We start from the raw sequence: 19,214 nt of genomic DNA on the forward strand, positions 1-19,214 counted from the left end.
GAGGAGGCCGGCCTGGGGGAGGAGCGCTGACACAGGACCAGTCAGCGTGTGCAGAGAGGGCTGTGTGCAGCGGGGGAGGCGCTGGCTGTGAGACAGGGAAGGCGCGCTCCCCTGGCATGCATTTAACCCCTGGGACGCCGCAGCGCTAACGCTCTGCCGCGGTCCTGCTGTCCCAGGGGGGTAGTGGAAGCGCAGGTTAGAACTTGGCTCCACGCTGCAGCCAGTCCCCAGGGAGCCCCCTGCCTGGGGAATCTGGACCATGTGTTTCAGTGGGAACCCACCGCGGGACCCCGCTGCTTACCTTTGTCCCCCTTGATTCCGGCCATGGTCCTAAACATCTGGGGTCACCGCTAGCTGTGACCCCAGATGTCTACCAGCATCCCCGGATCAGTACCGGCGTTCTGGTACCGGCGGGGGTGTAGGGAAGACAGCATGAACGTCAAGACTGACTGTCCATGCTGTACTTCCAGATGTGCAGCCACAGCTGCTTGAAGAAAACTTCAGGGGCTCTTCTTAGCCCCCACTCCAACAGGTGCATCCGACTCCGGCCGGGCACCAAACTAAACTGAGGTGCCTTGGCTCAGGGGCGGGGTATGGGAGGGGGACCCTAGTGCATCCTGGGAGGACTGAAAACTTAACTCTATGGTGCCCGATGCCTGACGTCATCACCTATACCCCAAGGTATCCTGTGGATACCCTATGGACCCTGAAGTAGAAAAGCATTCATTTCACATTTAGATATAGTAATATAACACAGTACCATGGTTCCGCACACCCTACCCCCATTATAGATAGGCCAATGTGTGTACTATGGGCCTGATTCAGACCCGTTCGCGAGCGCACCTCGCACTCGCAAGCGGGTCGATGGTACCTCACTACGTATGCGCATGCCAGAGCCGGCGTGCATGAGACCCGGCCAGCGACGGGCACTCCGCCGCTACGGGTCTCGCATCAAAAGGGGGCGGCTGACAATTTTGATTGACAGCTCGCCCCGTTTTGGAGGCGGGCAGGGCGGGTGGCTGGCCAAACGGAGGCGTTCCCGAAGGAATGCCTGCCTTTTGGGGGCGGCCTCAGTAGTGAGCTTCTGGCTCTATTAGAGCCCGAAGCTCACTGGGACTTGCGATGGACGAGACCCTACCACAAGTGTCTCATTGCAAGCCCGATGGTCGCGACCATCACCTGGCCACTCGCAAAAGCTGTGGGTGGTCACCCACAGCTTTGCGAGCAGCCAGGAGGCCGGCTCACAAAAAAAAAAGTCGCCCTGATTCAAAGCGAGCGCTCTGAAAGAGCGTCCGGCTCTGACCCAGGCCCTCTGTATTTGCTGCTGTTGATTCCCAACAAATTATTCATACACATAGGATCCATTGCACTGACATGAGCTATGCTCCCTTGTTGTATTGCAGAGGACATACACAAAAAGAAAATAATTCAATGGAATGGTTAGTTACAATTTAGTTCTATACACCTACCTGTGACCAGTGGGTTCTGCTTTAGGTAGCTGGGGAGCATCAGGCCAAAGAATATAGAGAACCCCAGGACAAAGAGGTTTCGTGAGGAGTTTAAATCCACAAACTGAAGGTTGGAGAGACCGACAGCAGTGATCATTCCTGAGTAGCAATGAATACAACATGTGTCATTCAAAGGAACATCAGATTTCTATATTAAACACAAATGTATCTAGCATATAAAATATCAGCCTGATAATGTAAACTACACCTCATGCTAGCACTATAGAAGCGTACTCTCTATAGGTGTGATACAGACATTGTATATCTTTCATACTTGTATATGTAATGGCCCAACACAGCCAGCAGCATTAACTCACCAAATAAGGTGCAGAACAGTGCCCCGAGAACAGGATCAGGTAGAGAGGCAAAGAGAGCACTGAATTTCCCAATCATACCCAGCAGAAGCATGAAGGCCGCCCCGTACTGAATAACCCTGCGGCTGGCCACCTGTGTGTGAGAAATAGGACATGACTAATATTAGAAAGATGCAAATCCAACTCAGCACCTGTCTTTTATGCTAATGTATCTACATGTAAAACAATACAAACCACCATTACAGCCTGTCAAATATTTCACCTTGATTTCAAATCTGCATACATGATATATGTACGTATTACAGAAAGACTGCAGAGTCAGACTCTCTCAGCTTTCAGTAAGTCAGCTATACAAATTACTGCTCATCAGACAACAGAAACAAGAGCTTGCAGATATATGCTTACATCACTCTGACTGGGGGAAGGCATACATATGTATACAGAGCATGAGAGGCCAACTAACTGTGTGTGAGGATAGGAAGTTCTCTAAACACGTTTTAGTTATATAATCATTAAGGACTTTGTATTCACTCTAATAGATGAGTATATATTTAAATTATATTGTGACAGAAATTATAGGAGTGATAGTTAGCACATTAACCTCTGACAATAAGAGAATACAAAGTTTAATGCTCCTATTTGCACATAGCTATTGTTACCCTAAATGAATCCTATGTTAAAAGTCATCAGAATTTTAAGAAACTCCTTTATTAAGGATAAAAAGGAACCAGGCGCTTCTACAAATGATCAATGATAAATCAGGCCAGTTGCTGCTCTCTCCTATGGTGCGGGATGCTAGTTCCCACCATATGAGATATACTGTACAAACACAAGCAAAAGAGTGAGCGCAAATGTAATAAATAATACAATTTATTCAATGATACACTAAAAAAAAAAACATAATATTGATGAATAGATCTCTACTAAAATGACAAATGCACATATGTTACCTGTAGCATCAATAAATCATCATCCACAAAATACAATACATAAATATAATATACAAAACAACAAGCAAGCACATATGAAGTCACAAATACTGTACTTGTGGAAGTTATCCACAAGTCCTTAATAAATTAATCTTAATGAGCATCGGTGTCACACACAAATTATTGTCTGCTGACAGTTTCAGAAAATGCTTCTGATAAGTAATATAGAAATGGGTTGTTCAATCCAGCTACTTCCAACAACATCAGCCGATATCAAAAGGGTATTCAGTTGTACTTTTAAGGAAGAGTCACTACTTTGCATCCAATTGTGCACGCACTGCGTCAGGCTGCCATGACAGGAGATGAAAGCAGCTAAGCTGTACTGCTGATCATGCCGGAGCTTGTGGAGTCCCTGCCCATGTGGACGAGCATGTGGGGACTACAATACCGAAAGCTCTAACTGCGGCTGTCAGAAGATGCTTCAGCCCTGAATACCATATGCTCCTGGCGGCGGCCGTCCGCATCATCCGTGACCGGAGATATGTGCTGCTGGAGAGTCAGTACACCTGGAAAAAGCTGTAACATGTTTCTCGGCCCCGCACCATCGCCCCTTTTCTTAAGAGGGAATGGTGTGAGCAGTGCAATGCCTTAATTACACTTATATAGCTTGGAATGATGAGAAATCATTGTAAATTATCCACATGGTCCCACTGAATCTTTTACCTTTAATTTTTTGTAAAAACTTATTTTTCTCTTCAACGAAAAGGAAAGGACAGACTGCTGTGATTGTATACTCCCTAATCAGAAATGACTTACCTTTGTTATTCCCAGAACACCGATGTTGGGACTAGATGACGTGGAGCCGTTTCCAGTACCAAAGACACCATCCAGCACACAGGACAGACCTTCTATAAAAATCCCCCTGCCATGTACACAACAGTTAATATGTTGCAATAAAAAGGGTACTTTGCTTGCAAGGTCACTTGCCTGTGCAGCACAGGTCACAGTCATTACCTATGCATGTGTATAAACAAAATAACTAACCTATTAATGGCATGGATTGGAGGAGGTGGGGCACAAGAGAGACGGGCACAGGCATAGTAATCGCCAATAGATTCAATAATACTTGCGACTACAGCACTTAGCATCCCGATGACCCCAGCTGCAGACACTGTGGGGAGACCCCACTGAACTGCGACAAGAGGAAAAACATGAAAGCTCAGTGTTAGAAACTAGAAGAATATAAGGTTGAACGATTCAGTTTAAGTGAAGTCAATCAGTAAAAATAGTTCCAGCATTACTACAAATTGTAATAGCGCAGGGCCTAATTCGGAGATGTACAATGTTGCAATCGCAGCTCTTATTTTGGATGTTGCGGAGAAGCAATTGTATTGTAAGACAGCACCTTCCCCTAACAGTACTGAGACGCCCACTGGAGCCAACGCAAACATCACCGCAACTGCGTGCACTTTCACAACACATAAGCAGGCTCTCCGATAATCTAATGTGAGTAATCCTACGGTCATGCAGCATGGGAGCCTGGACTGAGACGCTGGAGCCATCTTATGTATGTAGGGGATCGCAGACGCCTGCTGTGACCCGGCCCCAAAATGGCACCGACCCGCATGCATTTTGCTGACCACTCCCCTGTTTCCTCCCCCCAAACCTTGCCTTCCTGTCAATCACACTGCGATGCTTGAAGGTATGCGTATGGTATCGCAGAGGGGGCTTGGCGCGTGGGCCTTTTAATGCATGAGTAGTTCACAGATAATCGCTCAACTGCGTAAAGATCTGAACAGCGTACATCTCTGAATGAGGCCCACAGTCATGACTATTCCCCTCAACCTTGTTTATGTTGTTACAGTAGCTTAAGGTTCTATCTTGATCAATACATTGGAATCTATCAATGGCTATCCCCTTACACCTGCAACAGGAAAAACGGTGAAGACCAATATTATAGCTTCTACAACCTGGGGCTTCCTCATCGAAGTATCAGATGTGGCCTCAAAGGCTTTTTTGTGTCCCTTTCCTTCTCTTACAACTGGTCAAATCAGTACATATGAATGCCAGTGACCTTGAAAGATGTAATCCACAATTGCTATATCACTATGTTGTGTACATATACTTAATCTAAGAGGCTTTAGAAATATTTACAAGTGTCCCATTAAGGGCCGGGGATTCAATTACCGGCGATATTATAGGGATTTTTCATTGAAAAATGGAGAAAACTTTTCTCCATTTTGACAAATGGGGAAAAATGTGCAAAATCCCTATTTTTGGGTATAAGTGTGGGGATTTCTTTAGCAAATAATTTTTTCGGAACTTGCGTACTTTGGCGAAAAACACCCACTGAAATTTCGGTCAAAATATTTTAATTTTTATTCGTGACAAATGCGTTTAATGTATTGGTTCTGGTATTTCGGAGGGCCATAAGGATGCATCAAGTGTTTTAAACTTCGCACCTGGCTGGTGCAGGCGATTTTTTTAGCGGTCTTAAAAAACTACCTGCGCCAGCCACGTGCGATGAATAAAACACTTGACGCATCTTTACAGCCCTCCAAAATACCAAACCCAATACATTAAACGCATTTTTCACGAAAATATAAAATATTTTGACCGAAATTTCAGCGGACGTTTGTCGCCAAAGTACGTAACTTACGAATGTTTTTTTTAGCTAAAAGTATCATTAGAGGGGCTGTCCAAAGGGTTCTGAAAGAAATCCCCACATTTTTACACCAAAATAGGTGAAAATCGGGCATTTATCCGCCGTCGTTGGCGAAATCGGCCACAAGATCGGTCGATCACGGCCAATCGATTTCACCAACTACGGCGAAATTGACCGATTTCACCTCTAATTGAATTCCCCACTAAAAATTTGGGTTAGTACTGAAATATGACGAGAAGTGTTTGCTCAGCTATGGATTCTATTTACTCGGTTACAGTAAATCCTCTAGCAATGCAATGACAAAGTCATGCTTGAAAAAATGGACGTAGAGCACAAAGCAATATTTTAATAAAGTTTTAAACAATCTAGAAGTGATTACCTATTATGAAATGACTGTTGTCCTATCTTATCACTGTATATTGTACACTGTATACGGTACACCACAAGGGAGCTCTACGCCAATCAATCCTGGATTTGTAACACTCTGGGGCCCCGAGTAGACTATTACTGTCCTTGCTGTAAGCCAGTGTCCCATATGCATATATATGGTGATCATTAACAAGCGCAATACACACACAGAGTTACAGGACATTGCTTCAAGTCTTCGTGTATGATTAGACACTACAGGGTTGTGTCAAGGACAGGAAGGATTTGATGCTACCCATTTATAATTATTTCACTAGGATTTCCTATTCGCAGATAATTCGGAATCGGTATGATATCCCGGCTGCCGCATGGCCAGGAGTTCGAATTCCGGCAGCGGCAACACGACAAAACAGCAGAGCCCGGCAGCGCTGGAAATCCCGATCGTCCCAAGGTAAGTATCTACTAACCTAACCCCCTAACCCTCCTTGGGGGCGCCTAACCCTAACCTCCCCCCTGTGCCTAACCCTAATCCCCCCCTTCCCCGCTGCCTAAACCTAAGTCCCCCGGGGGGTGCCTAACCCTAACCCTCCCTCCCCCTAGCCTAACCCTAACCTTCCCATGGGGATGCCTAACCATAAGTACCCCCCGGGTGCCCTAAACCTAACCCTCCCCCCTCCGCCCGGCATCTGCTGGATTGGGATGCCGGGCGCCTGTCTCCCGGTGTCGGGGAAATGAGCGGCGTCTAGATATAGACAGCGGGATAAAGCAGTCGGGATTCCGGCAGCCGGCTTCCCGATTGTATACCGATAATTCCATTGTTTGTCCATACAAATAGCCATTTTACATGGCATCACCTATGTCCTAACCTGAACAGCTATAGAAGTTTGTATGCATTATGTTGCAGATATGGTGAAGCACCACAGGTGCTAGAGCAGCAGGGCTGGTGGGAAGGAGACAAGCTCTCTGCGGGCCACCAGCACTCATGAACCAGATTCTCAGAGGAGTTATGGCGAAGCATTACCTCCCAAATGATTACTTCCTCCCACTCTTGCCTCCCAGATTTTGTCCGTCCTGCTCCCTACCACTGGAACTCTCTCCCTCTATCAGACTCTCAACAAAACTTCAAACGGGCTCTCAATACCAACTTATTTATCAAAGTCTTCCAGCTGTCATCCTAACCTACTGCTCTATGCTCGTCGATCGCTGTCCCTTCCCTGTGTGTTACCACTGTCTGTCCATGTCCTGAAATGTTTTGTACTGTAAGTCTTTTTTTTATTGTTTTGTTCATACTGTTTCTGTACTTTTAAGGCGCTGTGGACTGCTTGTGGTGCCATATAAAATGTTAATAACAATAATACTCTTAATAATAATAATAATTCCTTAGCTCAATACTGTTGACCGCAATAGACATATCCCAGATACCATGCAAAACAACATTTCTTAATGTAATAACCTGCCCCCTATTACTATTTTGTACAGGACACATTTGGTTTTATTTTAGAACTTGAGCAACAGCATCTTTTTGAAGTGATCAAAACACAACATATTAAGGGAATGTACAAGGTTACCTTGATCTCTACAAGAATCCTTTTCCTAGAATGATGCGTCCTGACACCAGCGTTCGAAAACACAAGATATGTAAGTCACTGTGTACACTGCTCTAATGGAGGGAAAGCCACAAGCGGGGGATATTAACGCTGTAACGGCAAAAGTACAAAGTGATTTCTAAGGGGCCAAGCCTGCATGTTCTTTTCTCCAGCACAGTCCCTGAACGGCCAGAGGGGGCAGCAGCACACTGTCCTCCAGCACGTCACTGCCCCTTCTGTCAACAATGTGGTTTAAACACACACGTGGATCAGAGCAGTGTACACAGAGAATGCCATCTAGTGGAACCACACACACAGTACATGTTCCACCCAAAAGCACCAACAGACTGTTACAGTCTCAATAAATGAGGTGCTTAATATTTCATTTGTAGAAAGAAAGATGCACAAAGACCGATATTTGTTTCTTAGGTTGAGGGAAAAGTAAGAAGTGGGGTGTATGAAACGTGGGAACAAAATATGAAGACAAAAAGTGCGGGCAGGCCAAATGGGTGCTGCACAGTGCAAGCCAAGGGCGCAAAGATAAAGGTAATACCACAGTACAAGGTTAAGCCACACGGTGGGCATTTAACTAGAGAATATGCTTACAGAGTGTCAGCCTTTCAGTAAGTGTGAGGTAAAGTACAAATCCTAAGAGGCATTTTCATAACAAATATTTCTGCTCAAACAAGAGACAAAATATTTGATAAATGTATCAGCCATAAGGAGAATGTAAAGCTCTGAAAGATAATAGAGCTGTAATTTGGGCGAGTCACATGACTCCTTCCAGCTACCTACTGTATACTAGCAGTGTACGGTTAGTAATCTTGGCCGGGTTACAGACCATATTCTATGGGCTGATAGGTTGCAAAACCAGTTAGTAATCCACAGATTTAGAGAATTTCATATCATGCAAACTTTATGGGGTAACTGCAATAATGAGATAGGTAAAAGGTTCCCGGCAGTCACATATTCCATACTGCAAAATGTGACATCGAATGTCAATGACATCAATTACAAAAGGAACACTATTAGCAATAATCTGTGACAGCTGCATGCTCTCCTATCCAAAGAGTCAAATAGGAACAAACACAAGACCCAAGCTAACAAAATAAAAGTGCCATTCTAATACAAAAGCTAAGGGTATTGCTTGTGGCTGTGGAGAGTACGGACTGATACTTACATGGGTAGGGAACTTTAAACCAAGGAGCCACTGTCAGGACCCCCTGTCTGGCATCAGTACGAGCATAATAGCCGTATTTGGTACTATCTGGTGGGAAAACATCAGTCACAGTAAAGATGAAGCAGAGCAGCCAGGACACAAGGATGGCCATAATAATCTGCAAAACATGAGAAAAGGAAACATGTAAATGCTCAACGGTTATCAACAGTAACCACCTTTCACGCACGTTCATATATTGCATACTTATTCTCATTACGTGGTGTCATGTGATCTGAACGGCTACCAAATCATATGACAGCCACTGTATACTCCGTCGATCATAATTAATCTGCACCCGTTAGGGAAAAAATGACACTGTAAAGTTCCTGGGCAATTTCAAACTTCAAAGTCAGAGGTAGAACCACCAAGGTCTATCCCAACCTTCCTGACTCACCCTTACATGAATTGTGGGGTCCCACTCACTGTTGTGGTTAAATTATTTTTTTTAGAATCTCAGCTGGAAGGATGGCGTCTGCACGCTAACTGCATGGCGGGGCTGCTAGACCTTCAATCTGCACAAATGTACAGTATTCTGGATTCTTTTCACATTGCATCTTCTTACATTAAGGAACTATAACAGATATCTGTGAGATCTTGTATCCTTCAAGGGCCACAAAAATGATTAGAGTCCACTCCTATTAATTTGAAGTGAAACAATTGGGTCCCACTGAGGGATGGTGCATTTCATAACAAGAGCTTCATCGAGAATATCAAAGAACATTCAAAGGAAATCTGAGAAAATGTTATTGGAAAACACTAATCAGAGGTGGAGAATATAAAAAGATTACAAAATACTTAACATTTCTCAAGCATTGTTAAAATGCATAATAAATAGAAAGTACATGGCACATCTGTGAATTTGAAGATCATCCTATAAAATGGAGAATCTGTTGGCCATGTTAGGGAGGCTACCAGGTAGCATAAACCCCTGACACCAAACAGAAGAGAACAGTGTTCTCCCCTAAACCAATCGGCTTCTTAGTTACATGCCACCCGACACTATCCTGCCCCAGGAGACTGATGGCCATAATCAGAGTAGCCCTGCTCTTACGTTACTGTGACTGGCCCAGTAATAGAGACCCACCCCCATCATTAAGAGGTATGTGGTTTACACAGCGGTGACACTGCAGAGAAGGTAGATGGAGAGTGCAGATATCTCAGCGTACATTGCTGGATTATATCTCTGTCCAGCCAGCAAGTGGTCAAAATGAGTCTTTGAACATTATTTATTTAACACTCTTGAGTTCAAATCAATATGAGGATTTAAAAGGTTTTAATTATTTGCAAATGATTACACTGCCCACACACGGCTACATATGAGACCGCAATAGACCGGGCACTTCACAAAACTGCACTTTGATGATGGTGTTTCTTTTCGTCACCCGGTCATAAAGACAATTTACATTAAATTTGTATCTGGAGAATTCCAATATGTCATAACAAGTGGAGGAAAAGGTCTGAGGAGAACAAGGAGTGCTTTATGGACTGAGAGCAAAGCTCTATGTAAGAACACTATCCTCACCAGCAAGCATGGTGACAGGAGGATAATGTCCCCCCGAGAGCACATAGATATAACAATATGAACATAGATAACATCAGTATGAACAAGTTAGGGGCCATCAAAACTAAAATGTCCACCCTATGAAATTCTGCTTCACTAGATTTTCTATGAATATTTGGAGGATTGCAAAATAAAAATCAGGACTGTCTAATGGCATAGCTTAGCAGGCCATCGATGCAAGGCCTTATAGGTCCATCAGGTGGTCAGCTCGCCAAGCCTTCTAACCCCTTCAGAACATACCTACAAACATGAGCCAATATGTATTGGCCTGTGATTTGTAAGAACAGGCGTAATTCTGTCCATTTAGCTCGTTGAAAGCGACAATAATTTTAAAAAAGGTCAGTCCAACCTGGTTCTGCCTTTTAAATTATTGCAGATTTAAATCTACAGGCTAAATTCCTGGAATCGCACTAGATGCGGCCTGCGACCCACAGGGGGGCCATGGAGAGCACTGTACAGCCACCCGGGAGCTACATTTCTATAGCTCTATGAAGTCAATCATGGAACTACAAAGGAGACTCTAGGTCTTAGCACCATTAGATGTAATGTATTCTCTTGGTGTGGATGATGAACTTCTGGGTATTGCTCATCTGCCAGGAATGCCCTAGGAGCCATATGACTGCCTCCCTGTTAATTGTAGGAATGTATTGAAGTCTTTTTCTTTCAAAATATTTCATAAAAAAAATTTAAATAAAAAATATTCCAAAAAAAAAGGATAGTGCAAGAAAAAAAATGAGTTATGGTAAAACTTACCTTTGTTAACTCTTTCTTCGAAGTCCATAGGGTCCACAGGGAGACCTTGGGGTATAGGTAGTGGTTGAGGACTGGGCACCACACAGTTAAATCTTTAGCTACCAGGATGTATCGGTCCATCCCCCTATACCCCGCCCCCGAGCCACCTCAGTTCGTGACAAGCCAAAGGCCGGAGGAGGAGAAGAGAGAAGGAAGACTGGTACACACAAGAATCACACTCTCACGGAGAAGGAGAAGGGAAACCGGTGACCAGAAACACAGCCCATATGAAGCCAGGTGTGTCAGGGCGCGTGCCCTGTGGACCCTATGAACTTCGAAGAAAGAGTTAAAGGTAAGATTTACCATAACTCATTTTCTTCTTCAGGGTCCATAGGGCTCCACAGGGAGACCTTGGTGATGTCCCAAAGTAGTCCTCAGCTGTGCTGAGAGGAGAATCCAGCGCCCAAAGAAAGCATCCTGAGAGGCGAAGGTATCAAAGGTATAGAACCTCAGAAAGGTGTGGACAAAGGACCACGTGGTTGCCTTACAATGCTGCTTAGCTGAGGCGCCACGGCGAGCTGCCCACAAAGGACCCACAGAATGAGTAGAAGAGCAGTAACAGTAGCTGGTACAGGAAGCCTTGCCTGTGAGATAGTCATGCGAAGCCATCTAGCCATTGTTTGTTTGTTGGCTGGCCATCCCTTCTTGTGAAATCCATAGAGCACAAATAAGGAATCTGATTTCCAAAGGGAACTGTTCCACATATATATGCTGCGACACCATTGGAGATATGTATGCCACACTCTGTGGTAGATCCGAGCAGAGGCTGGCTTACGCGCTTTGAGTACAGTTTTAACTACAGAGCTAGAGAATCCTTTGGACCTCAGGAGGGATGTCTCGAGATCCACACCGTCAAAGACAGACAACCCAGGTCCAGGTAAAGGCAAGGACCCTGAGACAACAGGTCCAGTTGTTGAGGCAGCAGGAACGGAGTGTCAATGGAGAGACTCCGAAGATCTGAGTACCAATGACGTCTGGGCCAAGCTGGAGCCACCAGCAGGACAGTTCCTCTGTCTTGTTTGAACTTCCGAAGAACTCAAGGAAGAAGTGAGACTGGAGGGGAGAGGTACGCAAACTGGAAGGTCCACTTCACTGGTAATGTGTTTTCAAAGGTTGCCTTGGCATGTCTTGTCCTGGACCTGTATACTGGCAGTTTCTGATTGTGTCGGGAGGCCATGAGGTCCACCTCTGGGAGGCCCGATTTGTCCACTAGGAGTTGAAACACCTCTTGGTGAAGAGACCATTCCCCGGGATGCACGTTGTGACGGCTGAGGAAATCTATTTCCCAATTGAGAACTCCCGGAATGAACACTGCAGAGATGGCCGGGAGGTGACCCTCTGCCCCTGTCAGAATGTATGACACTTCTGTCATTGCTGCCCAACTTCGAGTGCCTCCTTGATGGTTGATGGTATTGTCAGACTGAACCTGTACAGGTTTTCCGTGAAGTATGTGCTGGGAGTTTGAGGGCCCTGTAGACAGCTCGAAGTTCCAATATGTTGATTGGCAGGGTTGATTTGACCGAAGTCCAACGGCCCTGAGTGCGGACCCGAGACTGGCGTCTTGTTAGGATTACCCAGTCCGGGATACAAAAGGGGCAACCATAGGTTAGATGAGATGTCTGTAGCCACCAAGATAGGGACACACACCTCTGGAGACAGCACCATCGTCTGAGCTTTGATCCGATGTGGTAACCTGTTCCACCTGGAGAGGATCAGCCTTTGCAAAGGTCTAGAATGGAACTGAGCATATTTCACCATGTCAAAGGTGGACACCATGGATCCCAGAACCTGTATTGCTGAGCGGATCGACACTCGGTAACTGTGGAGACATCTGCGCACTTGTAGTTGAAGTGTGGAGATCTTGTCTGATGTCAGGAAGATTCTCTGATCCTGAGAATCCAGCAGGGCTCTCAGATGAATCAATCATTCTCTGTGAGGGATTCAGGGAGGACTTTTTCCAGTTGATTAACCATCCGTGCTTGTGCAGTAAAGCAATGGTTAGCTGCAGATGGCTGTGAAGCACTTCTGGGGATCCTGCTAGGAGCAGGAGATCGTCCAGATATGGTAACAGTCGGACACCCTGACCACGTAGGTGGGCCGCCATAATAGCCATAATTTTGGTAAACACCCGTGGAGCTCTGGATAGTCCAAAGGGCAGAGCCTGAAAGTGGAAATGTTTCTGTAGTATAGCAAACCGGAGGTATCGCTGATGTGAGGGCGCTACAGGTACATGTAGGGACGCGTACTGAATATCCAGAGATACCATGAAGTCCCCAGGCTCCATAGCTAGGATGATGGAGGGTAGGGTTACCATCTTGAACCTGGGTACCCTCAGGAATTTGTTCAGGGATTTGAGGCTGAGGATAAGCCGATGAGACCCATTCGGCTTCTGAACCAGAAAGAGAGTAGAATAAGGACCAGTCTCTCACTGAGATAGCGGGACTGGGACAATTACCCCTGCTTGCAGAAAGGACTGTATGGCTTTCTGGATATGTAGGGCCTTGTTCGCTTCTGTTGGAGGGCCTGTGTAGAAAAACTGGTGGGGTGGCCGTCGAAGAAATAAGAGGGTGTACCCATGAGAGACCACTTCTCTTACCCAAGCATCCGTGGTGGTTTGACACCAGCACTGGGCGAACTGAAGAAGTCGGCCTCCCAATCTGGGATCCCCCAGAGGGAGGCCCATCTCGTCAGGCTGAGGGTTTATCCTCAGGTTTTGAAGCAGGACATCTGGTGTTCCTGGACTGCTTGGTCCTGGGTTTGGCGGCCCTAGCGGAAGTTGACTGCCTAGGAAAGGACTGACCTTTAGGCTTTCCTTGAGGACGAAAGGACTTAAAGGATGTAGTCCGTGGCCTTGTAGTAGTAGAGGCTGAAGGCAGAAATGCAGTTTTTGATGCTGCCAACGTGGTTACAATCTTGTCAAGGTCTGGGCCAAACAAGATCTCCCCATTGCAGGGTAACCCTTCTAGGCCTTTCTTGGAATCCACATCTGCCTTCCATGTGCGTAGCCACAGGGAACGGTGAGCAGACACAGCAGTGGCCGAGACTCTGGAGGTTAGGAGACTGGCACCCAATGTCGCTTCTCCAATATAGGACACTGCATCTCGAATGTGAGCAACAAAAGACATCTGACCCCAAGAAGCCTCTGAGGGAAGAGAGTCTTCAAGTGCATCAGCCCAGCTTTCTATAGCCTTGGCCACCCATGCAATAGCCATGGTCAGACGGGCAACAGCTCCTGAAAGAGTATATCGATTTCAGGCAAGATTCCACCTTTCTATCCGTAGGATCCTTCAAATAGGTTACTGCAGGGATAGGTAATGTAGCGCTTTTAATTAAACGCGTAACATGGAAGTCCACCGCAGGGGGGCTTTTCCATTTTGAACAATGAGTCACAGGGAATGGGTAACAGGAGGACAGACGTTTTTGTGGCTGAAACCTCTTACCAGGCATCTGCCAGGCTGCAGACGTGTTCAGCTAGTTGATCCGATAGAGGGAATTCTGCTGAAGCCACTTTCTGTCGTTTAAACAGAGGGTGCTTGGATTTAGGGGCTGGCTCGTCCTTTTCTATTAGTAAGATGGATCTGACAGCTCGTACCAAGGCAGGAATATTAATTTTGTACCGACTCACATCCTCCTCCAGAGGTGAGTCAGTGTTAAGCTCCGTACACACGGAGCGATCAGACAACGATCAGATATTGTTGTCTGATCGTCCTGCATGTGCTGGATGTTCGATATTGAACATCCAGCACATGCACCAACCCCCAAACGACATAACGACCCTCGATCAACGATCTATAGTAACTTGACCTGCATGCATGGGAGATGGTCTATATCGACCATCCGTGCCCACGCATCGACCATCGTTTGGGGGTTGGAAGGGCCCAAAAACAGGACGATAAGAACGATAACGATATGATCGATATCGTTCTTATCGTCCTGTTATATCTGACCGTGTGTATGCACCATTAGAGAGATCGGCATCTTCTTCCTCCTCAGATGATACTTCAGATTCTGAGAGTTGCGTGGACTGTGAAGATAACACAGGACACCTAAAGGGCTTACTGGGTAGGGGCTTCTTACCTTGCAACATAGTTTGAAAGGCAGTAGAAGAAGCCAGACTCTGCACTGAGTTAGAGAGAACATCTACCCATGGTGGGGGTAACGGAGGTTACTGTATCGCCTGAAACTGTTGTGGCAACCCCAGGGGGGGGATTTTGGTCTGCTGCGGTAACCCCATAGGGGGAACTGCTAAGCGCTCCGTAATAGTAGCCAGCACTTGAGAGAAAGAAGCCCAGGGGGGCTCTTGTAAAGGCGCTGGGTGGTCTGATGGGCCTCCAGCACATACTTTGCATGATAGCAGTATGGGTGCAGATGCCTGTTTGTTACTCTTGCCTTTGCTAGACGTAGCTGCAGAGCAATATGGCACACAATATGGCACTGGGTATAATGCAACCACTGTGTATGTAGGATACTAGTAGGAATGCAATATACTGGTCCTGTCTTATACTTAGGCAAGCTGCAGGAGCGCACAGCACAAATATGGCACAGTGCAATAACCAACTGTATGCGACAAGCATCACAAATAGTTTTTTTATATATATGTGAGGCACAGGAAAAACCCTGAATACACCTGTATGTTAGGGCAAAGTCAGAGAAAAAGGAAAAGATATATGTTGACAGTATAGAGAGGAAAACAGACAGGCAGCACTAGCATAAGTCACATACAATATATAACATATTACTGCAATATGGCACTATAATCAACGACACAGACTCAGTGTCTGGTAGGCTATAGCACTACATACACTGACTCCAGGGAGAGGTATGTAGGGGGACCGGAACCTGCATTTCCCTGAGAGAGCTGCGGCTGTGCCTGAGAGAAAATGGCCGCTGGAGACCTCTGAGGGGCGTGGTCGGAGGAGAGCAGCTCAGGGAATGGCGTCCTGAGTTGAGGGGCCGCTTTAATGGGGAAAGCTGACCTCCCCATACTGATTGTTTACCTACCGGGACTCTGGATTCCAGCTCCATATGTACCCTGGTGGTCTAGTGGATCACATTGAACGGAGCCTGTGTCCACACTCAGCACCTCCGGTCTCTCCCCTGAGACCGGAGGTATGACTGCCAAATCTCGGGTCACTGCGAGCGATGACCCGCTTTACATGTCCTCTTAACGTCCGGGTTGCAGTCTAGGTTCGTCCACGGGGCCGGCTAGCGAGGACCCCGGGATGCCCGCCGAAATCCCCAGCCGAAACTGGCGTTGCGGCGCCCGGAGGGATGTCGGACCGGCAGCGCAGACGTCCTGTGGACAGTCTGCTGCTGCGCGCTCAGTAAACAACAATATAAATAAGTATAAACAAAAATAAAAGCTATTTAGGCTGGCTAAGCAGCCCACTGCATAAAGGTGACCCAACTCCAGCCGGACACCGACGAAACTGAGGTGCCTCTGGCTCGGACCGATGCATCCTGGGAGCTAAAACTTTAACTGCGTGGTGCCCGGGCCTCAACCACCACCTACACCCCAAGGTCTCCCTGTGGGGCCTTATGGACCCAGAAGAAGAAAACTGCATGCTTAAAATAACTTGAAGCAAATTAAAAAGCGTCTGGCTGAAAGTCAGACAGTGTCACAACCTGTTCATATCCAAATCTGAAGTCAGCCATGTAACTCACCGGGAACATTTTGAAGAGCTGAAACTTATAGGCCGTCCATCCCTTCTTAGACTTGTATATGGGAAGCGGCAGCTTGACGTTCCTGGCATACTGAGAGAAGAGCAGGACCAAGAAAATGGTGCTGATGGGACAGAACAAAGAAACAAATACATCATTATGTTACCTCACGAGCAATAAAGATTGCAGCCAATATAGAAGGGGACAGACATACTGCTTTAGTTATAAGGATGAGTGACTGCTTTGAAATAAAAGTTACTGTATATAAATTCAGTTATTGGCTCAAATCACACATCTATGTAATTTTAGAAATTGAACATAACTTAATACAACAATTAATTTACGGAGGGGAGCGTTTTGTTTAACCAGTCTTTAAACTGATGGAAAGATAATTATGCCTAAAGTGACTGATAGTGAATGGAGGTTGGTTACCAGCTGCAATGGAAGTACGATTTATATTGCCTGAAGTTCTATAATTGTAAGGAGACTTTTAGATGTGTATTTGTTAATGATACGAGTTGTCTTATCAGGGTGGATCATCTAGTATGTAGTGTTTATCATCCCTTTAAAGGGACTGTAACATTGTGGCTCAGTAATATAGGTGCATAGGTCTCCATGCATTGGAAGCAGCAATGATGACGCTGTGATGTTAGGGGAGGTCAGAGAATAAAGCTGGGAACATGCTTTATGATGTGTGTACCCAGCGACTGTATGATGCAATGTAACAATACATTGCATGCGCCGTACACACTGCACGATGGTGTACGGCGGCACGATGCATCGTTCCATGCTGCATGTTACACAATGGCGTCGCTCATTGCATCGTCTCATCTACTTTGCAGCACAGCAGGTGGGACGATGCGATGAACGACCCTCATCAACGCGCAATCAGGCGCACACACTATACTATCTGTACGGCATATCGTGCCAATCCACTTTGGAACGATATATCGTATGACATCTTCTAGTGTGTACCCAGCTTAAGGGTAAGTTATACACAAATGAGGGGAGGGCATCTGAGAACGGGCACTGGAGACATTCTGCTACTTTAGAGATATGACAGGAGTGCTTCACCTTACTAAAGTCTACTGTCAAGGGACAGAGGAATAGAAAATATTTCATAAACACAGATTATTAAACATCAGCAAGTATAACCTCTGTACAAACCTTAAAAAAAGGAGAAATAAAATTGATGTTTGAGCATTTTTATAATAACTTCAACAGAAAAAGTTCACTAAATATAGGCTGCGTGTGTGTACAAATGCAAAGTTGCAACTATCACAAGATGCGTGTGGGTCTCTACCAGTAGCATATGATCCAGGTTTACGATAGGCATAAGTCACTTACAAGTTCTAACCATTCATTTTGCTTGTGTAATATCCATTTCAATACAGGTTGAGTCTCCCATATCCAAATATTCCGAATTTACGGAATATTCCGAAATACGGCATATTTTTAGCATGACTGAGAAAGTGAAACCTTTGCTTTCTGATGGTTCAATGTACACAAACTTTGTTTAAAGCACAAAATGATTAAAATACAGTATAAAATTACCTTCAGGCTCTGTGTATAAGGTGTATATGAAACATAAATGAATTTCATATACAGTATGTACAAACTTTTTTTTATGCACAAAATTATTAAAAATACAGTATAAAATGACCTTCAGGCTCTGTGTATAAGGTGTATATGATTCATAAATGCATTCTGTGCTTACATTTGGGTCCCTTTCCCAAGATATTTCATTATGGTATGCAAATATTCCAAAATACGGATTATTCCGATATCCAAAATACCCCTGGTGCCAAGCATTGTGGGTATGGGAGACTCAACCTGTACAACTTAACTTCTTTATTTCACCAGACACTACTCTCTATATCCATAAAAAGAAAATAAGGAATACAACTTGGCTACACATAGAAAGCACCTATCGATGTGACCTCCAGCAACCGCTGACAAGCAGCACGGTAATGCTGGCCATCCTCATCATAATTATCTGTTTGTACATGCCTTCAAAAATTAGGCTACTAACTCTCATATATCCATTAATTGTGTGAACATCGCCCTAAGCTGGGTACACATCAGACAATATGTCATCCGATATAGCGGATCGGGCTGACACATCGTTTTGTGTGTATGGTCTATTGAGCACTCCTTTGGGTCATTCATCGCATCTTCTGATCTCTGTGCAGTGTAGGCCGATCAGACGATACCATGAACACCACTATGCTCCTGGACGTGGCCACTGAACAATATATTGTGCAGTCGCACAATATATCGCTTAGTGAGTACGGCCAGCAGACATATCGTTCAGTCAGTTGAGCAGTCGGCCACGATCCTAGAACGTGTAGAGCAGGCATGTCAAGCATGCGGCCCGAATAAACATTTTCTGCGGCCCCAGCGTGTGGGCCCACCTATATATAATAAGCGGCCCACACCCCTGCCACGATCAGAGCACAGTTCCAATTGGGCAGTGTTTACTTTACAGGCTGTCAACAGTGGTCTCTGAAGCGATTAGAAGCCTCTGATCGCTTCAGAGGCCAGCGTTCCCAGCGATGCACCACGCGGGTGACGTCATGCCGCTCTGGATCTAATTAGATCCAGTCAGCCTCA

General features: G+C 45.5%; 1 protein-coding gene across 3 annotated transcripts in view; it reads right to left on the reverse strand.

Moving 5' to 3' along the window:
* Positions 1-19,214, reverse strand: part of SLC23A2 (solute carrier family 23 member 2) — a 153,058-nt gene that overhangs the window by 17,284 nt on the left and 116,560 nt on the right. For all 3 annotated transcript variants that reach the window (XM_088470804.1, XM_088470805.1, XM_088470807.1), the window contains 6 exons: positions 16,605-16,725; positions 8,549-8,705; positions 3,796-3,943; positions 3,568-3,673; positions 1,826-1,955; positions 1,470-1,607 (listed from right to left, as the gene is read on the reverse strand). In XM_088470804.1, coding sequence (XP_088326930.1) covers positions 1,470-1,607; positions 1,826-1,955; positions 3,568-3,673; positions 3,796-3,943; positions 8,549-8,705; positions 16,605-16,725 — 800 coding nt within the window. The remainder of the gene's footprint in view (positions 1-1,469; positions 1,608-1,825; positions 1,956-3,567; positions 3,674-3,795; positions 3,944-8,548; positions 8,706-16,604; positions 16,726-19,214) is intronic.

The sequence above is a fragment of the Taudactylus pleione genome, unplaced genomic scaffold, assembly GCF_031769625.1.
Source record: "Taudactylus pleione unplaced genomic scaffold, aTauple2 ptg000105l, whole genome shotgun sequence".
NCBI lineage: Eukaryota > Metazoa > Chordata > Amphibia > Anura > Myobatrachidae > Taudactylus > Taudactylus pleione.